The sequence below is a fragment of the Hesperophylax consimilis genome, chromosome 13, assembly GCF_061612785.1.
Source record: "Hesperophylax consimilis isolate HC1 chromosome 13, BYU_Hcon_1.0, whole genome shotgun sequence".
In the NCBI taxonomy this organism is placed as follows: Eukaryota; Metazoa; Arthropoda; class Insecta; order Trichoptera; family Limnephilidae; genus Hesperophylax; species Hesperophylax consimilis.
This window is the reverse complement of record NC_142848.1, coordinates 16,358,825-16,383,621: the sequence shown is the minus strand read 5'-3', so window position 1 is coordinate 16,383,621 and position 24,797 is coordinate 16,358,825. Positions and strand designations below refer to the sequence as shown.

General features: G+C 34.7%; 2 protein-coding genes across 2 annotated transcripts; both read right to left on the bottom strand.

The window, feature by feature from the left end:
• Positions 1-512: 512 nt before the first annotated feature.
• LOC149418515 (uncharacterized) lies at positions 513-7,544 on the bottom strand. Its single transcript, XM_089638542.1, has 4 exons — positions 7,322-7,544; positions 4,542-4,721; positions 1,840-1,941; positions 513-832 (listed from the first exon to the last, which is right to left on the bottom strand). Exons 1-4 carry the CDS (start codon positions 7,424-7,426, stop codon positions 689-691), a joined length of 531 nt encoding a protein of 176 aa, XP_089494668.1. The 5' UTR covers positions 7,427-7,544; the 3' UTR covers positions 513-688.
• A 9,554-nt stretch (positions 7,545-17,098) lies between these two features.
• LOC149418514 (uncharacterized) lies at positions 17,099-24,797 on the bottom strand. The gene is made up of 4 exons (XM_089638541.1): positions 24,512-24,797; positions 22,225-22,413; positions 21,164-21,292; positions 17,099-20,793 (listed from the first exon to the last, which is right to left on the bottom strand). Exons 1-4 carry the CDS (start codon positions 24,794-24,796, stop codon positions 20,578-20,580), a joined length of 819 nt encoding a protein of 272 aa, XP_089494667.1. The 5' UTR covers position 24,797; the 3' UTR covers positions 17,099-20,577.

Genomic DNA, 24,797 nt, shown 5'->3' with positions numbered 1-24,797 from the left:
CGCCTGCACAAAAGAGTGGTTGGAAAAACCAACCTATTGAACATCTCACCTTTATTTAATGTGACACCTCACAAGAGCGCCCCTATCTGTACAATGTAAAGGCAGGGGAGCATGTCCCGGTTGGACAGCGTTGTGAGGCGGGTTATAGTAGGGGCTGTAGGAATGGATTTATTAATGCAGGTCTTGAAGAGGCCTGGATTATAATAAAGGAGGAAAAACAGATGACACATACGAGCCGTCTTACGCAAAAACGAGTCGAAGAAGCGGCCCGTTCTCATTAAGCCAACATCAACTGTGAACGGATATTCCGCTCGTGGATGTCGAGTTTCCTTATAAAACTGTGCAATTATAATAATCTTATCTATTAAATAAGCATATTTAAATAGATAAAAGTAAAACTAAATAAAATTTGTAGATAAATTCCTTATATTCTATTATCTTTGATAAATACCCAATAAATAAAAGTTTCATAATTTTGGATATAATATTACTTTATTATAAGTTTAATTCCATGGACGCGAAGATTAGAGGTTGACTAAGAATAGGTACATAGTGAACATGCTTGAGTAATTTATTTATACTGAGATAACAATATTATAATTACACTAAAAAGTACTTAATTACTTACAAATAATTACACTAGTAAAAATTATCGACTAAATAAAATATATTTTTATCTTCTTTTGCTTTATATAAATACAGATTTTCGTTTGTCATCAGTGATTTCCCTCTGTTCGGGTATTTCTATGACATCGTCATCTGCTTCTCGCCAGGTTATGAATATGATTGCACAACTTATTATCAAGAGTCCTGCACCAATTATTCCCAAAACCTAAAAAAGAAGAACAAATTATAAAGACCATAAATGACCACCATTCCACCAGTATAATATTACTATAACAGTGAGATTGCATTACGCTATTACCAACTAAGAGGAAATATTATATGTACAAATATATGTTTAATGTCCTTGCAGCTAGCTAATGGTTTTTAAATAATGACGTTACAATATATATAGAGATGCTGCAGAAATCAAATGGCAAGCAAAAAATAGTCAATTGTAGTGCTTTCGATTTCGTAGTTTTAGTACTAAAGTGTTAGTGGAAAGTGTTTTAATTTCTAAGCAAACACAACTAAAAGCCAAGGAACAGCATTTCATTTGTAAATACACGCAAATTATTTATTATTATAAATAATACAATTGTTTCCCGCCTGAAGATTTTATGCATCGTAAAGATTATATCGTTAGAGAAAATGCAAGGCTGAATAGAGTATAGGTCTGGGTGCTCAACTGCCAGTTGACAAAGTCACTGCTAAGTAAACTTCACTGCTTAAATTAGTCTTAATCACTCTGTTTATTTATATGCTTGCAGTAAAACAACATACAAAAAATCAGCAGTAACAACGAGTATCAACAACACTCGCCGCCATATGCTGTCGTTGCTCTATTATGGCATGACACTGACTTGACACCTCACGATCTGTCAGGTGCCTAGTCTTGTACTCTAGTCGACCTTGAGGTAGTATTCGACACAACTTTTGAATATGAAAACACCACCCGATCTTATGGTTTATTTTTCATACACATATATTATTTTAATGTCAAACATTATCATACATGAACAACATTTGAATTAAGAATTTACTGGAAACATGAATGTTTCTTACTTGCCACATTTTTTCTTAATTTTTTGAGAAAATAACAAGTCTAGGTGTATTGTAACGTCATTGGTCAGATTATTTTATTATTTCCATTTCGCTAGACTTCAAAATATTACATTGTTTGAATCTCTTCATGTGGTTTATTTGGCTTTCAGTTAATATTTGAATAATACTTACACCAGGTACAATGGAAATAGTTCCCTGACTCGAGCAGTTTGCCAAAAGTAGGATTGACACAACAATAGTCAATACCGAGATCACAATACAGCAAGATAAATCCTAAAATAATAAAGACAATACTGAGATCACAATAGAGCAAGACAAATCCTAAAGTAATAAAGACAATGTTTAATAATATAAAAATGTATATAAATAGCTAGTTGAAGCTCATAATCTGGTCTTATTGATGTGAAACTAAAATATGCTAAATATGAAACTATATATCGATGCTGTTTCAAGGAACGACGCATCATTCGGCCAGTATCATGCGGGGAAGACTCATCGAAGAGTCAACTTTGTGGAAAATTTTTCATTCCAATGTAAGGTTTGATGTTATGCAGTAAGGCTTTTTTCAATACCAAAATTTTCACTAAAGTCATCAATATTTTCTTGAGTAATCTGTTGTATTTCTTTATTGAAAAATGATTTGTTTATGATAAATGTGAATATTTTTAATTTGTAATACATTTCTTTGTGTATATTTTAATAATAATAAAAGAATTGTTTATCGAAATTTTAAAGACTTGTTTACTTTCATTTTCACTTTCTTCAATAAAAATCAATGTTGATGTTTTACATTTATCAGGCATCCTGTGACGGCTATTTTTTTAAATTATTATGTACTAACTTTTACTTTCACCTTCATATATGTATGATTTTGTACTCATTATCACTCTTTTAAGATACATTTATATTATCGCTATATCTTTGTACAAATATGTACATTAATTTATTATACATAATATACAAACATAAAATTTTGACTACCTTAATACGAGGATCAGCCTAATCGGTTAGTCGAAAATAATGTAAAAACTTTAATACAAAAACATTCATATGAATGAGCATAAAATAATAAAAAAGCAACCCAGCACGAAACATTGAAACAGGTTTTATTGATATTATCTGTAACATAGAATAAAGAATAAAGACTAGAAATGCCTTGTGGGCGTGTTTCGTGATCCAAATATTTGTCCAAATGAGGCTTAAATTTCCAATGCAAAACTGTGTTTACAAAATACAAATGGGATGGAGATCTACAATGTCAGGCGAGTTTAAGTGAGACAGGGCGCTGGGCTATTGGGCTTGTTGACGCAACTATATGTATCTCCCATTAATATATTACGTTCCCTCCCTCCCCCTCCCCACCTATTCCCCAATTACCTGTCCCATTTTGACAGTGTTGAAATACGTGAGTCTGTTACTGAATTTTGTGCAGTGATCAACCCAGTGATCCCTCAGTGAAAAAAAGTGTAAAAAAATTAGGTAGGCCAGATTCCTACCCAATTTCACTATTCACAACACTATTCCCGTAATTGTGTCATTTTTTAGTACAGTCCGCCTTCCCCCTTACTTATAAACACGGTGTAAATATTATGCGGCGCGTAACTTAAGAACAGTGAAGAACTTGACTTTTTACCATGGCATTTGTTTGTTTACAACAGTCTTAAACCAGGCTCAAGGCCGAATTTACCACACCAACGAGCGTGTAAGAATCTAATTAGTAAGACCGCTTATGTATAAAAAAATACGAAACAATTCACTGACAAATATTGCTACTTCAGGGTTAAATGGAACATTTGTTTCCATTCAAAATTGTTTAGAAGGCACGTCTAGTTTTTTTCCTTATTCTATGGTCAGTAACTTGTTCCTAATTTCCAAGTACTACTGCCAAACTTTCACAGCATATTTAGTCGACTTGAATTGTTGTTTGTTCATTTACGATATGCAGTCGTGCTCGGGAATAATGACAGGTTATTTATTACATATAAAACCTTTATCTATATTTTGTGCTAGGAGCCCGGATTATTCCTCCTCATTGTTCTGAATTAAATTTTACGTTGGTAATTTTTGGAATTCTTGGTGTTATGATTTCTCCTCCTTCTTGAGCCAACGTTTCAAACAGCCTTACAATGTCTATCATCAGGGCAGAAGGCATGTGATTTCTGGCATCAAGAAATATGCACATACATTTTTTAAAGTTGTTTTATAAGCATTTCTATGGCATTATAATTAGTGACCGACAGAAATTTAAATAAATCAAAAAACATTAAATACCCTAATATTAGGCGTTTTTATTGTTAAAATTGTAAGTATTGTATCATTAAGTTATTGTTACATAAAATGCACAATGAAACAAAACAGTAAATTGTTTGCTTTCAGCGCTTTTTTGTTCGTTGTTATATAATAGTTCTTCGATGTATGTTTTAGGCAGGTGTTAGATAAAATACAAAAGTATAAAATCTCAGAACTCTTCTAAAGTAAACTAATCAGTCTAGTCTAGTATGGCTATTGTCGTTAAACTAACGTATTATTGTCTTTAAACAATAAACTATGTCAAAAATAAAGATCATGCGACAATTACAAATTCTTTAAAACATAACATTTAACGAATTGCTTCTTTTTAAATAAAATTCAAATTATTCTATAGGCATACACATGCGCTCGAGTAAAGTAGAACAAGATCTTGACACATCATGAACACAGATTTCGGGTGAGCAAAATTTGGGAAAATTTTTGTTTGAAAAAGAAACCGCGGCCGAAACTTGTTTATAGATCGAAACCAAATCTGAAACTTTGTGCGGTCACTAATTATAATATAGGAAAAATGGTTTTGATATTATTTGTTTTTGTTATATGAATGGAAAATGATGGCTTACCACTTTAACCCAAATATTTGGAATCTTCTTGGCCAATCCCAGAATTGAGGAGGCATACAGTATGGCCACCACCACCCCACCAACTGCAGCCACAGTCGGGAATGTTATTTGTAGCCAATTATTGTCTTGGGAACAAACATCCGACGTCAAAGATATAATAGATCCAATTAGTAGCAATATCTGAAAAAAAACACGTAACATTAAGTACTGATTTCTCAATAGTACAGATTTACCTAGGTGACAACCCAATGCTTTGGACCACTCAGCCACTAACCGATCAATGAATTCTTATCAGTACAGATGATAAAATGAGTTTGTAGATTACAATGCCATATTTTTATAAGCATTAGGACAAGACAATACCCTAAAATAAAGCCAGAATCTTAGCGACGTGGGTTAAAAAAATGCGATGCGCGGCTCGGGTGTATTGGAGAGACCTGCGGTTGAATTTGCCCCATCAAATTTTTAAAATCAAGTAGGAATCTTAACGACATAAGTGATGAAGTCGTGTAAAAACAATATTCGGCGCGCGGCCGGTGGAATGGACGGACCTACGGTCGACTTTGCCCTAGCAGGTCTAGAAAATCAATCTTTCCGTGGGGTTTATTTTAATTATTTCTGATAAAAGTATTACTAAAATGTCAAATATTTCTAGAGGGATCCATTGGGAAGTTACTAATTCACCGTCTAGAAAAATAAAATCTGGTGCTTACCCCTAATTTTATAGTGGACTATTTTAATGGTAATGTCCTGTTTTCATTAATTTTAAATATAAATAACTTACATCAGTAGGGATCCCTCTAGAAACATTTGACATTTTAGTAATACGCTCATCAGAAATAATAAAAATGTGAGCATCGAGCAAACCCTCGTTATTAGAGTCTTATGCCGCCTTAATGAAAATCAATCATTACTTTCGGGATTATTGTGTCATGTTTTCACAAGCATTAATGAAAACCAATCTGTGTTTTTTTTATCATCGTGTCATGTTTCTCAAGAATACACAGCTTCATAATTTTAGTAATAAGCGTCCAGCATACCTGATAAAAATATAAAATCACAAATATTTTTTTATTGTTTTACACAAATGACATATATTTTGATTATTATTAATGAATTGAAACTAAGTATTTGAGATTTCCCGTGATACTATTATTATCTTTGAAGAAACAATCCTAACAAATTAGAAACAAAATAAGTATTACACGCGCCTTTGTCATCATCAAATGCCATTTTAGGATGATTCGCGGTGATGAATTTGCAAAAGAAATTATGTTACTTACGAGTAACTCCTAGAGACACTGATCCCTAGATTCCTAATCACCCCTCATACCTTTTCCTATCTAGAACTTCCTTTTCTTAAAAAGAATCTCCACGCAGCATCCCCAAAGATGACATAGGCCCTGAGAGAAATTCTTTTCGTCAGGGCCTCTCCTGTATGAGGTTAATGTAAAAAAAATTGTTTTTGTCAAAGTAACAAACTCTTGAACAGTGAACTCTGGTGTCGTCAAATTTCAGAAATTCCTACGCAATTGCTTACAGCTGAAATGTAATTTAATATTGCCATATTGTTTTATCCATAATTTTTTAAATGATGGAAGCAAGGAAGTGGGCAATAAAAATAAAACTTTTATGACAAAACTGTTTTTTTGTTTATAACCCCAATGCAAAAGGAGGCTTATCTTTTGTTTATGGCCCCAATGCCAAAAGAGACTTATCTTTAACCCTTCCCTTATAGTGCTAGAAAATCGCTCAAATACATATCAAATACTCACTGCACTATTTAGAATTTTGTCATTTTTTAGTTGAATAAAAATGAACAGTTTATATTTATTACTTACGTACTTATGTACTTATTATGGAGATAAGAAAAATATTATGTATTAGTGCTGAAAACGAGGAAAAACATATGATAAGTCCATTACAGCCGACAGACAACCGGAGCTACTACTGACAAAGCACACAGTGGCACAATCGCACCACTTGGCAGGCATATGAAAATATTAACAATTTTTTCCCGATTTTTCGACAACACAATTTTTCCAGTTGCATTCAATATTTTTATTTTTTATCTCAACATAAATGTACTATTGAAGAACACCCTACCAGTCGAATTTTCTCAACCTAGTCGAGTCTGAACATGAAGCTAAGTTAATTTTTTAGGCCTGTGAACTCTGTGGTTGGTATATTTACAAAGATATTGAAATAATTATATAACCAGAAAAGTGTTAAACACACTCATAGTCTTATTAACACATTGTAATCGGATCACGTATTAATACGTTTTTAGCAAATTAATGCTAGAGAGCGGATCACGTATTTATACGTTTTTGATAGATTGTTAGTGGAGCGCGGGTCACGTTAAAATACGGGTTCCAATATACTTGAGTTTTCGCTATATAGCGTCTTTAGGGTTGTAGCCATGCAATAATAATTTTTATTTTATATTTAGAAATAATTTTTGTGTATAATTTGTAAAATAAAGGATGTTATGTAAAAAAATATTATTTTTTTCAAAACTTTCCTACTTTATGTGAAATTCTGCACTAGTTTAACGATGAAGAATACATTTCTAAATATAATAAAATAAAATGAAATAAAATAAATAATTTGCAAAAAGAATTATTGAAATCAAACAAATATTTTTGAAGTTATCGCAATTTTTCTAGAGGTCTACGTTAGCGCGAAATTACGCGAAAAATCACCCGTTACCAGCACTAGTACGCGGCCGAAAACTGCCCGATCAAAATGTGTTAAAAAAACAAAGTGAAAATACTCACAGTTGATAGAAGCATCAATAACCCAACAGCCGACACAACAAACCGATGCCCTGAAAATCTTTGCCTCAGGGCCTCTTCAGGACTTACTGAGAATTGTCGGTTCATTCTAATGTAGCGCCGTTTGCATTGTCTTAAACTTCACTTTTAAATTGTCAATTTCTTGACTAAAATCTGTTAAAATATTCACATTTTCTAGAAAGCATAATGACATGCTTTTACGATCCCTTTCATTCAATTACTAAAATACGTATTGCTTTTTCGAACATAAATTTTGTTATCTTATCAGACCGATAAAGTTTTTATAGCAAAATATTGATTACTTGCTGACAGAAATCAAATTATTGTTTAGGATTTCTTATTTACTTTAGATAATAAAATGTTGGGTTATTACGCACTGTCTAATAATACTACATAGTTATTACATTCAAGAGTTATTACATTCCATATGTTTTTATCTCCGAGATTATCATCAAATCCTTTTGCCTTATTTACTTATGAAGGTTTTCATTAAGAGATATAGATTACACGGTTTTTACGTAACTTTTTTTTATAGCATTGTAAAATTTTGTTTTTATTCATACAGTAGGAGAGTCAATGGTAGTTAACTAGTAGTTCTGTGAACAGTAGACCTTCTGCCGTAAAATTATGTTTCTAATTTTTCTATCTTCTTAATACATAAAAATTCAACCTGCGTATGTTTGCGCTCGCAAAACTCAAAAAATAGTAGACAGATGTCGCTGAAAGTTTCAAAGTTTGTAAGAACAAAACACTTATAAGAAGTACCAGAAGTGTTTAGAAAGTGGTTTGAATGATAGAAGAAGTCGGGGACTCCCGAGGAATACTTAACGCAATATCTTTACACCGGAATGAGATTAATGCATAGAGCTACAATTAGAGGCGCTACTGCATACTAATATCACGTCGAAACTTGTTCCACTATTAGAATGCGATAAGCTGTGCATGTAGACCAGATTCGGTAGTTTTAGTTAGAACATTGGGAGATTCAGAGGTAAAAATGGGAACCTATTTTTTCGCTTCATGTCTCATCTAAATATAATACGTCAATGATGTAATGTAGTTTTTTTTAACAGTAACATTGTGGTATACAGTAGTTAATAGTAAAAGAAGTCGGAGACGCCCGAGATAGACATTAGCAGTAGCGAAGCATTGTCCACTAGTTATTAAATAAATGAGAAACAAAATTTTGTATGAAATCATAAGACTTGTAAGTAGGTATGTACTTAAATACTTCCTGCTTAGTTATAAACCATTTTATATTTCATGTAACATTTTTAAAATCTCAAATAAGGAGTTATACAATTTGTCCAAACAAAGTTCTGGAAACATCGCTCAAAATGATCACTACTCACCGATGATTCTTTTTCAAACTTTCTTCAGGCAGGTAGGTACCATAATATTGAAAAAATGTAAAATGCAAATAAATATGACAATTTCACATTTGAAAAAGAATCTTTACTGAACCATTAAAACGGCCACCATCTTGAAACGGAATGTACAAACAAATTTACAGACAAACGAAAAGCAGAACAGTCAAGTTAAGTCAGGACTTGCTATGGTCAGTCAGTTAAATAGGTTATGACAAAATTATAGTGAACCCCGGTCCTATCATTATTGGCTTTTAATAATATTTATAGTACCTACCTGCCCGAAGAAAGTTTAAAAAAAAAATTGAGATGTTACATTTCTTTCGGCATATTGTATAATTCCTTATTTGAAATAAGATTTATAATCAAGTAGGAAGGTATTAAAGTACTTAACTTAATTATAGAAAAAAGGGCATTAGGCATTCAAGGGGTTAAATAGAAAAATAGTTTTATGGATGCGAGGTCTACTGTTCACAGAACTATTAGAGAAGTTGATACTGATGTTCACTTTCATATTCCCAAAGCATTCTCAGAACTTTAAGATTATTTTTCCTTGTTCTTCGGTACTTGTATTCACCGAATAGCAGCATCCTATGTATTTATTTTGTCATACTTTTTTGTACGTTTGTCCTTTGTGTACATTTTGGATAAAAATAAAGCGTAATTTCATGTTTAAAAAAAAACTTTATTGGTTCTCAATATCAAATTGGATTCATCTTTCAAAATTAAGATTTCAATAAAATAAGCACAAATAATACATTACACTCTATATAATAAAATATTAATTAAGATGATATGGAAAAAATGCTAGAAAATGTATCAATAAATATTTAAAAGCTAAGATAAAAAAAGAACCTATAGATAAAAAGGATAAGTCTATGTACATCGATATAAAACTCTATTTGTAAATGGATACACTTATTCAAATAAACAAATATACAGCCGTTTTAGAACCAAATCTCAAGGGCAGTGGAAAATATACAAACACTGATCAGAACAAAGCGTTTATCGTCAAAAATCTAAAAGAGTTACATTAAATGAGATCATGTCTCTTTGAGAGAGATTAATAAATAATGTAATTCACAAGGAAAATAGATTGTTCATAAAACTGATTAAACTATGTTTTGGCCATTCAAAACAATCATTTTACAGAAGTAATGAAAATGATTCTTATTCAAAACAATCATTTTACAAAAGTAATGTAAATTATTCTTATTCAAAACAATCATTTTACAAAAGTAATGAAAATGACTCTTATTCAAAACAATCATTTTACAGAAGTAATGAAAATGATTCTTAAGTGTTAAATGTGGAAATATGTTATTATGTTGTTTTTCTACAAATCATAAACATTGTGCAAGATAAAAAAGTATGTAAATTAGAAAAGGCTTTATCTAAAAATAAAATAAAGAATGATGGACTTTAAATCTAAGTTACACATGTAAAATAAACTAATGGCCAAGAATTACAAGATATTTTAATTAGTCACTTTTGATAAACTGAGATAATCTTGATACTTATGAAACATGTTAGATTAAAATTTCGAAAACTATTTTTTTTAATTAACATGAATAGATATGTTGTAAGATGCTATCTTTCCATTTACAATCTCAACAATTATAATCCGTATAACATCTAAATATTGTCATCTGACCATTTTTGTATACAAGTTTACCACAAAACAAGGAATTATACACAGCTTATATAGAGATCGGAACACGGAAAGTATAAATGAAATTTAATAATGAAGCAAAAACAGTAAAATTTTACTGTGGTAAATAATGTAAATTAAGTGTAAGGAAATCTTAAATATTGAGCAAGAAATGGCAGGAATTAACCGTTAAATAACATAAAAACCCAAACAAATCTTTACGTTCTTTGTTCTACACATTAGCTAGCCATTCATACATTGGTCAAAGTCATAATTAAGCGAGTGTTAACTACATTCATCGTAAATACTAGTCTGACTAACAAATTATATTCAGAGCAACCTCGCTAATCCAACCAGTCCATTTTAAAGCAATTTGGATTATCAGTTACTGAATTTTATAATGCAATTTAGCATTCAATAATTTATAGAAATTGAAAAAAAAATTCTTAGTTTTACTGGAATGCAGATCTTTATGACTTTTGGTGTTTCAGTTGGTAGCATTTGTAACAAATAATTTTTTTATTTGTGTAAGAGATTTGACTGTTAGCTTACTGCAAAAACCCATGTCACACGCAAAAAATGTGAGCTTTGAATTATTTTGTACACATTTTTACCAATATGGTAAGTCTAGCGAAGGATTTGGCAACATAGTTTCAAATCTACATAACATACATTAACATTACTTGATATTTGTTAAGGTTTATAACGAGGTCAGAATAGTTTGGATTTGCGAGGTTGCGCTTGCTTCAGTTATAACTAGATTTATGAGATACTGATTGTTTGGATCTTTGTTACGACGGGATAATATCAAATAAGAAACAGCTACGGGAGTCTACTTAATATCGAGGGAGGGTTTACTTAGCATCAAGGGAGATGATAGATTGGCATCACGGTTAATAGCTTCTTCACTTCACTATCAGACTCATTTTGTATTACTGAGGTATTTCAAAAAAACTACATAGACAGACAAATATTCAAGGAGACGCTAACAGTCCAAAATGTTACCGTTTCAATGGGTTTTACATTTCCCGAACGGTGCTACCAAAACTTATTAATAATTCTCTTGAATATGATTTTGTATTTATTTAATATCAGCCCAAAAGTAATGACAAACAGTATTACATATTACTTTCGACTTGAATGTATCAGAACTTATGTTGTTTTATATTTTTTTTAAAGTGTTCATTATTATAGTATTCCTAATGTGCAACAAAAGTATAATACAGGCATAGACACCTAAATTAATAGACTTGCCCTAACATGAAATCTGGGTATCATTTAGACGAGCTGAAGGCAAACCACGTGACCATTAGTCTTGGCACCAGGAGGGTTTGAGAATGCTTGGAGTAAACTACGACATCAGTTGTACATTGGCCACCGAAGAGCGCACATTGAAAAAAGTTAAGTTCGCTAAAGTAAATTAAAGGTTTGCAGCGCAGTCCATTGTGGGACTTTTCAGCACAGAATCCGGATGTTCATTGTCAAACGAACAGCTAAAATTGAGAGAGGTGGGTAAATCATAACGCATTTGTAAAAGTGTCTAACTAAATAGTATAACAAGATATTAAATTTTGGAAACAAACCTGAACTTTTGTTCACCCGATCTGGGATTTCCAGTTAAGTATTTTTATGCAGCCAACAATTTGTGCACCATTCTAAAAAGGACTAGTAATTCGTAAGCAATGCGAGTTGCCTGTATGCTTTCAGATTTATTTATTGACAACACAGAAAGGAGAACGGTCACGTCGCCTCCCGCCATCCGCTCATTCGGTTTGTTCCCCTTTCCCTAATGTCTATGTATACAGGCAAGAGATATTCAAGTGAATTACCAAAAAGCGTGGTATAATATCCTACGTGAGAATGATGTTACTAAGTGCAGGCCTAGGTTTTATCAGCACCGTACGGGAAGGGTAAATGAAGCTGAGTTTGTATTACAAAGTGGAAAAATTACTCTAATAATAGAAAAACTAACGGTCACTAGTAAATATGGAAGAATTCGAACACTCATTTGATATTACCCCGTCACCAGAGAACCGGGCATTGGACAGAATACATTTAGACGAGGCTAACATTATACACTATTACCCTTCCTTCAGGATTACCTTTACACTGTAGATTTACACGGTTTTGGAGGTACGAGGTACGGGGGAGATGGGCTCATCTCAATTACATTAACATTGTATCTAAGGAAAACACTGCAACTTATTCCTTCAAATTAACTAAAACAAACTGCAACACGTGCCAAAAATTCCACAAATTGTTTTGGCTTAAATACATTGCTGATGGACATCAAATATTTTATCACCCGATTATAACAAGGATGGATCAATAGCACATTTTTCCTAGTTTTTGCCGTACCAAACTTAAATCGAAACTGAAATGATATTTGATTCAAAATAATTCAAATATATGTACATATATAATATCGTCGCCGTTTGGGCAAGTCACCAAACCACAACACACATTGTTGAGATACTGCAAATTTGAAAGCTAAAATATGATACATTAACCATAGACTAAATAATACATCAATGACATTAACTATAAAATTCAGTTTTAAAGTTTATATAATGGAAATTGCAAAGATTTACCAGCATAATAGAAAAAAATTAAAAGCATTCAAATATGATTATTTCTGTAACGTTTAAATTCAGAATTCTTAAAAATGATGTACGTGGGTTGGTGACTTTTGCCGGAAAGTATATACATATTATACTAATCCTTCAACTGGCAAGACACAACTTACGCAGCGCTACCAAAATAAATTAAATTTAAATTCACCACGAATCGAGTTAACTTCAGTTCAAGTAAACAGATTCACCTTAAAATTATTTTTAAAATGTTACAATGAATGATACATGAAACAGCAATGCCTTGCCCATACAATTGGTACATTCAAATCCAAATATTGTAAACAATATATACAACTGTTTTCGTTTTTAGTTTGTAGAACTACATTTTAATCTATTATTTTTAAGTCAAAACTTTAACATTTCAAAGGCGATACAACTAACACACATTTTTATAATAATAATACATAATGTATTCGATTTAAAAATAATAATAAATTTGTATGGTACATTATTCAACTTGAAACTTTTAAGCAATCTTTATTGATCTTTAATACGCTTAAAATTTAGTTTTTTTCCAGTATTTTTAGGTACATATCTTTCAAATTTCAACTTTTCCTCCATTAAAAGTCAACATTTATGTATATGATTTTGTCTTCTTAAGGGGCCGTTCAAGTATTATAGGGGGGCAGGGGGGTCTTTGCTTTGCTTATTTTTGATGACATGGGGGGGTGGGGGGTCGAGATAGTGATTACGTCAGCACTGCTCCGTAGTAGTTATTTTTTTTTACACATTGGCAACCCACACATTGTCTATGTTTAAAAACCGAATACATATTCGGGGATTCCCACAAATAATTAATACATTTAGGTACTCGCTTAAAAAACAGAATACATTAACAGAAAAATGAATATAGGTACCAATTTTTACGTAAGCATGGGAGGGGGGGGTAAGAGCTTTGCTTACTTTTGGTGACAAGGGGGTAAATAATTGTAATAAATCTGCTTACGTAATACTTGAACGGCCCCTAACTACATAAATATTTAAATGAATATGGAAAGCACATAATTAGTTTATTTGCCTTTGGTGGCATCTTGTGCATGTGTGTCAGAGTGTCAGAGAAGGAATGACGAGTTAGAATCAAAGTCAGAGAACAATAGAAAAGTGTATGAAAAAATAAGGAAAATTCAAGATCATCTAACCACCAAGGCAATGCTGTACCTGTACACATTTCGCAAACAGTCTGAAACAAATAATGAAGTATTTACCAAATTGTTATATTATTTTTTCATCACTAAATCTACAATACATTCTTCACAAAACAACATACACATAATATTATGTATTTAAGTATTAAATTGTGCTGCAAAGTAGATGTTACTCGTAAGATTTCTACTTGAACACGTTAATGAACCATTGGGAATGCAAATAGGCTTTGAATACCCTTAAAATTAATGTTGTTTTATAAAAATATACTTTGAAATCGCTATCAACAAAATGTGACTAGATAAAAACTAGAATGTGATCATTTTAATATCAAATACACCTTTTTGTCGACTACACTTGTAAACTGTGTTAAATAAATTTGGTAAAGCCAGTCACGGAACTAATAATTAGTTACATAAATGTACAATAATGTACTATGCATTATATTAAAGGATAAATTTCAAATGTTCACAAAGACAAGATTAATAGAACACTCAGCACTAGATTGCTTTATTAAAAAATAAAATAAACAATATTCATGTCTTAAATGTGCCATTTTAGTCCAGTCAGTGGGGGATAAAAAAGGGCTCCACCTTGCAAAAGGTTAGGTAGTAGCGATTTTCACATATGTTGTTAAGATTGGGACTCTAAAGAAAAAAAAAAGTTTTCGACCTTGGGGGGGTCGAGCTCGACCAGCCATCTTGGATTGAAGGTGCAAAAATGTGGTTTTTTCAAAATAATTATGAAGTGGTTGATTTTAAAACCAAATTGTTGAACACAAACTTAAAGACAACTAAATTACCTACATTTTTTGTAAAAGTTTTTTTGTTGTAAATCTAATAGGTAACGAGTTACAGCGGTTGAAAGAATAAAATTTTGACAAAAAATTGTAAAACTGCAGTTTTCTTGATAAATTTTGTACGAACATATTACACAATATCATTTCAACGTATTTCTACGTTACAATATACTTATATAGCATCATCCGTGTGCTCGATGACGTTGATTTGTTATAGTGGGATCCTAGTCTACAGCTGACTTGGCAACACTGATTGAGTCCTGGTTACAGGACGTTGCTTGGATGCTCGGTCACTCAGTGTGCTCGTGCGCAAAGGTACGAAATCATCATTTTATGGTGTTTTCTAACAACTTCCAGAAGTCGTGCAACTTGAAGGTAGCAAAATTAATGTTGTGGATGGAGGATATCTTTAACATAAAGTTGTATGGAATCGGAATGATTATTTTGGGTCAATTTGCGAGAAGTACGTTCACTATGTAAGAAATCACTATGGATCACATGCAGTCATTGTTTTCGATGGATATCCGCTTGATGATGGTGAAAAAAATACGAAAACCGCCAGAAGACTTCGCCGATCGAAGAAGCACATGTCTGCAGATGTTCTTTTCGATGAAACAATGCCAGTTCAAGTTTCACAAGAACGATTTTTAGCCAATGAAAATAACAAAGTCCGTCTGATTTCGATGCTTACAAAGCAATTTATACAGGATGATTTTACAGTTAAGCAGGCTAAAGAAGATGCAGATGAGTTGATTGTCAATACTGCGATTTCCTTGTGTTCATCGACGCTGTTTTCATTATTGGCGAAGACGTTGATCTCCTAGTTCTGTTGACAGCATTAGCGCCACCCAAAAGTAGTATATCTTCGCAAACCCGGGAGAGGCAAAACTTTTGAAAGACTGTATTCCGCGAATAGTGTGAAATACAAAGAGGCGGCTGAGAATATTCTGTTTTTTCATGCCTTTAGCGGCTGCGATACAACATCGTCCTTCTTCAACCAAGGAAAAACAAAATTTTGTTCGCTTGTGCAAAACGACACAAGACTCAATGCCATGATAGGAATCTTCAAACAACATGATGCAACACCAGAAGACATAGCAGTTGAAGGAACACGCTTTCTTGTTGCTTTGTACGGGGGTGACATGGATAAGGAAACCTTGGAAGAAGTCCACTACAAACGTTTCGCAAAGTCGACAACAAAAAGCAAATTCAATCTTGCCTCTTTGCCACCAACGAACGACGCTGCACGGTGCCATGCATTTAGAACTTACCATCAAGTCCAAAAATGGTATGGAATCAAAAAAAATCCAGAAAACTGGTGCTGGAAACGTGACACCAACGGGCTTGTTCCAGTAAGAATGACAAAGAAACCAGCACCCGAGACTTTATTAAAATTTATTTCATGCAATTGTAAAAAAGGATGCGGCATTGCATGTAGCTGCAGGAAAGCTGGATTGAAGTGTTCTATTGTATGTGGGTGCTGTAATGGTCAAACATGCCGAAATTCGCCAGAGGTTCACATCGATGTCGAGGACGAAGAAGAAGAGATTTTGTCAATGGAAGCCCAGAATCTCAGTATTACAGGCAATGAGTTAGATGATGACATTGATGACGAAGACTGTTATTAAGTAACATAATTTAAAGTAACATAATTCATAGTAATGTAACATAATTTCGAAATCTACCATCGCTGGTATATCTGTGTGGTAAACCTACTGGGGATACCACAATAAAAAATGCGCCATGTTCTCTACCTCATGGTGGTGTGGAAATGAGTTAGCAAAATTATTATAATTATGTAATGAATTACCCGAAAAAATTACAAAGTTGGGAATTTCATCATTTTTTAGAAAAATATTCACATTTCCGCCACTGTAACTCGTTACCTATTAGACTTACAAAAAAAAACTTTCTACAAAAAATGTAGGTAATTAAATTGTCTTTAAGTTTGCAATCGACAATTTGGTTGTAAAAACGACCACTTCACAATTATTTTGAAAAAAACAAATTTTGGCACCTTCAATCCAAGATGGCGGGTCGAGCTCGACCCTCCCAAGGTCGAAAACTTTTTTTTTTCCTTAGAGTCCCAATCTTAACAACATATATCAAAATCGCTACTACCTAACCTTTTGCAAGGTAAAACTCCCCACTGACTGGACTATTTTGTAGGGAGATAAATTAAACCATGGTTTGCGCGTAACTTGAATTTGAGTTGTAAAAATTTTCTCCTTTGTGTCTGCAAATGTGAAATTGAGTCCTATGTAAGTACTGATGGATTTCATTGATTGGTTGGAAAAGGACTTGTCAAGGAATTGGTTCAAAGATATGGCCTTCTAAATGAAGCATTCTTATTAGCCAATGTGTCTAAATTCATGCCACCGGGGTTAATGAAAATAAAACATTCATTCAGTATTCATTATATAACTCATCGTGAGTGTGTTTACGAAAATGCCAAAAAATTAAGTAAAAAACATTACATTATTACATTATATCTATTCAAATTTTGTGTTTCTGAACTTCAAGAAAAAAAAAAAATTTAAAATAAGTCCAATTTACACGACATCTTTTTTTTTTGATTCTTTATTTTCACCTAGTTATTTCTACATAAAATTTATTGATTTCATGCATGCTTACTTGTATAGTAAATAAGCAATAAGACTTGGCTTGTTTATATCTGTCGTAATATAATAATATAGTTCAGTATAAAAATATTTATCCCGACTGCGACAATAACGACGGGCGCCGCGATAAGTTTGCGCACAAATGGATATTTTTCGGACGGCTGCTCGCCCAAACCATGGGTTAATAAATATTAATAAATAATTATTGTATAAATTTATTTAATAAGAATCAATCATTGTGAAATATGATTAAACGGATACATGACAAAAACATCAGATAAAATAATGTTACTAATAATCAGAAAAATAATTTTAAAAAAGTTAAATTTGCGCCAATCTCTCGGACTTGGAATTTTGGGTTAAAAAAATAACAGACAGGAATATATGTTACAAAGTACTATTTACATATAAAATTCATTACATATTCAATTGAATATGCATCATCATCATTAATCACTCGAACGATAGAGATTTTCAGGTGTTCAGTTTCCGACTTAATTAATATCATACCTCCAAATATTAACATGGAAATATATTAACTGCTTGCTGCAGTTTAAAACCAATTAATCCACCTACATTTTACTGTTTATCTCATATGTTTAGGTTGTGTAAAAAAAAAATATTATCCTTTTAATTCATAAAAATTACCGGGTATATTGTAATTGTAATTCGGGTAGCTATCGCTCGAGTGGTTAAGGAATTGAAATACCAGGCAACAGTTATATCAAAGAATATATTTTTCTACGTATTATGGTACACTAAAAAATAAAAGTTGAATAAATAATTAAAACTGAGAAACGTAAATAATAATTATTGAAAACATACAACAATTTTGAACATCGGGTGTAAATAAAAAGAAAAATAAAATATCACAATGAAAATGAGTACAATACCTTTGGCATCCTATCGGTAAATAATAAATAGTAGAATTATCAAGGGTCTAAAATGATTTGAGATTCCAAAAATAAATCTAGAAGCGACACATTATTAAAAATGCTTACTTGGCCTCTTAGGCACCAAGTGGATCTTACAGATTAATTGTGATTTAGAATGTGACAGCGACTGTATATTGTACGACGCTATATCTCTCTTAATGAGTGACTTTGAAATAGAAAAATAAACATTCTCTACGTAGAAAAGAATTAAGAAAGTTTACAGATAAAAGATAAATCACAATTCATCATGCAAAGTCAGAAGATGACGCCGCAATTAGTCCATAACGGTTGTTGCTTCGGTTACTTCAGACAGTTCATTACCATTACCATTAGTGTTAGTATTAGCATAACCAGTAAACCCAGGCGGAGTCCTAGCAGCCGGCCTGGATTAGCTACCATAAGGTCACAATAGACAGCGGGGGATTATAGCTACCATCTACGACCCCCCACCTAACCGTATCACCAACAGTTCATTATATCACTCACTAGAGAATGGTCGCTAAGGATGCCTTAGCACATTATTACACTTATCAATGTCCTATTGATTAACTAACTTCTAATAAGGTCATCTGCAGCCAACAGTTGAGAAGTCCGCTGCGGTGGTTGCAGATGACGACATTGACTATGGCTCTAACAGCGCAAAGTTACTACTGAACACTCTTTTACCACTTTTAGGTTAACTACAAGAGACACAGATTATATTTCTTTTATTTACATTTACGCGTAAAACATCAACTTTACATAGATATAAATTGAACTTATTACAATTACTATTACTATACTCGATATTTAATTTGATAAGAAAAGTGAAATGAAACAGGTAGACAATGATATTTAACTGAGGTACAAAAATGGTATTAGTTTTAGATTTTACTGTGACATCTAAAAGAATATTAAGTCTTTCTCCTGGGAATACAGCCTTCAACCCAACTGGAATAGTTGAAATATTAATATGAAATTACTAGTTATTATTCATGAAAAATCACGGTGTTTGAAGATTTCATTGAATTTTTTTATTCATTTTAATTACTCCACGCTACATTACATACATATTTGTATGACAGCTATAAAGTCGGAGTCGGAGAGTCACAGCAGAGTCTGGATTCCAACCCTGATATATGGCACTGAGACATGACTGGCAGAAGTAGACTGAATGCAGAAGAAATGAGATCCCTGAGGCGTATGTGTGGTAAAAACCATGTTATGGACGATACGGACAGAGAAAAAGAGTCAAGAGTCGGACAAGCAAGTGAGTAGAAAAAGAAGTCGGGGACGCCACAAGAAGAAAAAATCCTGAAAGATATATCTGATCAAGTGATTACTTGCGTAATGTCATGTCAAGAGAAGAGTATAGCTAAATATAAATGAGGCAAGGAGAGTGTGACAAGACAGGGTAGTGCGGCGGTCCATCCTCTCTGCCTACCACTGCAGAATTAGCATGACGGTTTGTCAGTTGGTTTGGATTTTTTATTAAGTATATAATGGGCGATGTTAGGTCTGGGTCTAGTAACGCTGATTATCAAGGTTCGGTTTGTTTCAAACTCTCAACACATTTTTGACGAACATCATATTGACACACAGTGCCATTGTGAAATTGAACATCTGCATGGTCCCCATTAAATGCCGATTTTCAGTCAGTTTCAGCGTTTGATGAGAAAAATCACCTTTAAAGATGTTTCCTCTGCTTCGCACTGCCTGCAATTGGAATTTTCAGTTTAAAGTTTGTAAAATACCAATGCAAACATAACCCGTCCCAGAACAGACTTCGTCTAGTGTGGCGGATAAAGTATATTTAATGCTGACCTTTTAAATATAATCCATCCCATCATGCGGCACACTTTGACACAGTGCCTGTGTTCTAATGAAACTTCACGGATCACATAAGCGACATCCGCGTATGGGGATAGTCGCGTGGATCGGTTAAAAATTCAATAAAAGCCCGGGTTGCTAGCAATAAAATGAAAATTCGCAATTTAATAACTCAATTCATGATTAATGCAATGTTTCAAAAAGCGATCTGATCTGTGTCTCTCGGTTTGCCGCCGAGCCGCTATTTGGCGGTGGCCTCGCCGTCGCTGTGAGCCGGTCACTATAAAGGTGCCTTGGAGCTGCACGGCAGCGGGTCGGGCTCGAGCGGAACGGGCAAGTAGCGTGTGGCCGGGGGCGGCGAGGGCGAGTGTCCCGGCGATAACGAGCCCGAGGGCGAGGGCGCCAGCAGAGCCGAGTCCAGTGATGGCACCGGCCGTCGGTAGCAGTAAACCAGCGCCGTCACGCCGCTGCACAAACCACCCATCAGCCCAAACGACTATAAAAAACGCAAAAATTATTAATATTGTTGAAATTTCGGTGCATTTTCTTGTGTTTTTTGTATGAGTCTCCATTTCAAGTTTCGATTCTAAAGAGTGGTCTTTCACCAGGACAATTTGGAGTGTGCTGCAAGTAAGTGAAACTTTATTTTAAAATTAATAATTATTGTGAATCATTTTAAAAATATTTTAAATTTGAATTTTTTCATATTTGACTTCACCACTTCACGATTCAAAGTTGAGAAAATAACCTCTCTGGTTTTTAATTTTAATATAAGGAGTTTTGTGGGGTAATTAACCTAGAACCATGTGCGAAATCTTCTCTCAAAGATTCACTGAATTGTAATAATATAGAATGGTAATGCATACTGAAGAAGCGATGAGCATGTTGGTAGTGTGGACGGGCACCCACCAGTAGTCATCGCTCACCACGACCGCCAGGGCTATGGACCCCGCGATGATGTACATGACCCCCACGCAAATATACAGCCAGGCATTCTGTAGGAAAAGGGTTCATACATACACAATATGTAGCAAGTCAGAAAAAAGGGCAAATATAGGGAACAAACAAGCACGAATCGTAAATAAAAAAAGGGCAAAAGAGATGGCTCTCTCATAATGAATTCTAGGCACGAATGGAAACAAAATAACAATGTTATTGGTAGGTTTATTATCGACTGATATTAGCATAAATCGACTTGACCTATAGCCAAATTTGCATACCGTTTCAACGGCCTGGCAGCAACCACGTGACAACCTAATTTGGCAAATTTATTAAATAAAATACGTCATTATTAATATTGGAACATTTTGCAAAATAATTTGCCAATGAGGAACGAGTCAAAAATATTATGGCTTAAAAACATATATGCATATAGATCAGCAAATGCTGAATTTGAATACACATATAAGTTTTATTACACCTAATTATACATCATAAATCGAATTTATAAATCGTCATTTAAAACCGTAAGAGGCATATACGCTCTGTGTTCGGTCGGCGGGTTCTGATAGATCTTATACCGCTACCTCATGGGTCGGACAGTTGCTTGTATTAGAAGGCGGACAATTTTGTGCAAAGTTGCTATGCATAGACTCGTACACTGGTTACCACTGTGGTATACAAGAATTCAAGTTTTTTGACAATCCTGTTAAATATTTAAATTTGGATTTGTTGATTTCATACCCACCCGAGAGGGACTGAAATTACTTTTAACCGACAAAATCGTGGCACGTATGACATCATACATAACACCATTAATTTTAGGATGCCATTGCTTTTGGTTGTAAAAAAACCCCATCTGTTTTCAAAGCAGTAGTACATTTCTACTACATTTCAGTATATTTTATTTGTTGCTAACTAATCCCGTGGTAACAATTCGTAGCAAGAAGAAAGAGATAAAGTTACGACTACCCAAAAAGTGACTTACAAGCTTGGCCCAGTTGAACGGAAACAGATGCACCAGCCTGGAGATGTCCAGGAAGAGGAGTGCGGAACTGGACATGAGCGAGAAGAGCCCGGTGAACAGGAGAAGCCGCAGTCGTCCGGCGCCCGGTAGCAGCCACAGCTCCGCACCCCCCGCCGCATACTCCAAACAAACGCAGCACAGAGAAGCCACCTGGAATTTTAACACACATGTTAAGCTTTTTAACTATGCAGCAGCTATGCGCCTATAAAGACAATGTATGAGATTTAGTGAAATTTAGTGGATCACATCTGCAACATGCGCGTACGGCGATAGCTGCCGATGGATCACATATGCGACAGCTGTGTGGATAAAATTAAGGAAAGAAAAAATTAGGGTTCTCAGTATGATTTTCGAGGCAAACCTTTCAAGTTGAAAGTAAATTCCACATAATATAGATTACATTGTAACAACAACTCACGCCAACGAAATGCTTGGATTTGTTCTCTGTAATGCAAGATTGTTAGCTAATGGAATAAGTAGAAAGATTGAATAACTCATCCTGGAATAACAATTCCTTGGCCCTTCAGAACAGAACCATAATCATAAAAGAGAAATAATATAAAAAATATTTATATCATGTTGAAGTACAACTATAACCCATTTTTTACTGTAATGCTGGATGTAAGCCCATTGAAAAATGTTTTTGGGAAAACCACAAGCTAAAAGTTTTTGGAAGAATTTGTTATTACTGTATATTTGTAAATTTTGGACATGTTTTATGTTATGTAATAGGTTTGTATCGATGCTACTAGAATATTTGGGAATGTTCACCCATGCAAAACGCTAGCTAGAACTCTCTAGATACGATACTAGCATTTTAGGTACGGCACATCTACCTACACGGACGAAGATTCTCGATGCACCAGACACCTATAAAAACAGGACGCATCGAGACATACTTAGTTAGTCCATAATCAGCAGTTACATGTGACCAACCTGCAAGCACAGCAAATGCTCGCTGCTTAAAGAGCGCGCCGCGCCCCGTTTCCTACCTCACCACGCCGTTACAGGCCATAGACCTACTCACTACGCCCGGCGTTACACGGACCTTAAAGGAGAGGTTATGGATTATCAACTCCGCGTGATTACATCAGCCTTGGATAACAACCCTGGCCTTGGATAACATCCCTGGCCTGCGCTCCCCACGCACCTAGACCCTGCGACACCTTCGCCGATCTGCGCGTCGGCCCCGCGACCTTGTCGACGGTCTGCATCTACCGCGCATCTCCGACCAGGTCAATTATACCTTCGGCTATCCTGCTTCACACTGGAGTACCAGGAAGAGTCAGTCTTCGCCAGTGCTGAACACATCCACAAGTTCGGTCTCCAACAACGCGGTGTCGAGCCACCGACTTTATCACCTCACGCACTCCACCACCGTCACCACCACTTACAGCTGGTGTCATTGCCATCGGTCCGGAGTCATCTCACAACTGTACTGACTCAGATAAACGCTGTCACCTTACAACCTAAATCTTTCATCTCCTTACCAAATCCCCAAAGGTTTGTAAAATGACAAGTTTTTATTGTACTGATATGTATTATGTGTGTAATTGTGTATACTGATATAATATTTCTTTATGATTTTTTGTAAATTTTCGACATACATTATGTTTGAAAAAGCCTTATAGGCGTTAAATAAATAAGTACATACATTGTGGAGGTACACGGTCGTCTCTTGTCAAAGCTTGCAGTCAACATCAGCTGCTTTTCAAATATTGTCAGGTAATTCTTAACCCATAAAAGTTTGTGTTACTTTTACATATATTTCCCCAGAGTGGAAAATACTCTCAGTATATCCCTGGTGAAAGGCCACAATTCAGAATCGAAACGCAGTTTGAAATGGCTTTAGCAGGTTTGGTGACCAGATTTGAATGGGCAGGTATTTTTTGTACCTTTCTATTCCCATCTCCTTGCCCTCCACACTACCTTCAGCCTTACAACATATCCCACTTGGGGGATGTCATAGTTTTACTGGATCCAGACGATTTTTAATTTTTTTTTATGTGACATCTCACAAGAGCGCCCATGTCTGCATAGTGTAAAAACAGGGGAACTACGTCGCCACCCGGCTTGGCAGTCATGTGAGGGTTAAGGTAAGGGCTGTAGGAAGAGATTTATTAATGCAGGTCGTGAAGAATCCCAGATTAAATGACGGAGGAAAAACAGTTGGTACTCTCTTGCGGTATTCTCACAAAAAAGTTAAAAAAATAAAGAGAAAATTGTTTGGGAATCAATAGGCACTCACAGCAACAAAGAGTCGAAGCGCTCCTACGCTGGTGGCTAGGTGCCCCGCGTGGCAGTAGAGCGGCGCCACACGCGCAGGTGGCGGCGGGGGCGTGCGCCGGTAGTGCGGGTGGCTGTCCCAGCTATGCACGGAGCCCTGTGGCGCCGTCTGGCTGCCGGCGATCTCAAAGTCCTGTACGTCGGGAGGTGGGCGCTCCAGCCCCCGGAGCTCTTCCAGCAGCAGCTCCACCTCGTCGGCCGCGTACAGCTCGCTCACGGAGCGCGTGCAGCCGCCGGCGCCCTGCATC

Bases quoted from the DNA above. Each gene is read 5' to 3' on its own strand.
- LOC149418515 (XM_089638542.1), bottom strand. From the start codon at position 7,426: ATGAACCGACAATTCTCAGTAAGTCCTGAAGAGGCCCTGAGGCAAAGA. The intron at 4,722-7,321 runs GTGAGTATTTTC...GTTTTTTTTCAG, and splicing joins TATTGATGCTTCTATCAACT to ATATTGCTACTAATTGGATC. The intron at 833-1,839 runs GTAAGTATTATT...CTTCTTTTTTAG, and splicing joins CTATTTCCATTGTACCTGGT to GTTTTGGGAATAATTGGTGC.
- LOC149418514 (XM_089638541.1), bottom strand. From the start codon at position 24,796: ATGCAGGGCGCCGGCGGCTGCACGCGCTCCGTGAGCGAGCTGTACGCG. The intron at 22,414-24,511 runs GTGAGTGCCTAT...TTAAAATTCCAG, and splicing joins CGCTTCGACTCTTTGTTGCT to GTGGCTTCTCTGTGCTGCGT. The intron at 21,293-22,224 runs GTAAGTCACTTT...CTTTTCCTACAG, and splicing joins CGTTCAACTGGGCCAAGCTT to AATGCCTGGCTGTATATTTG.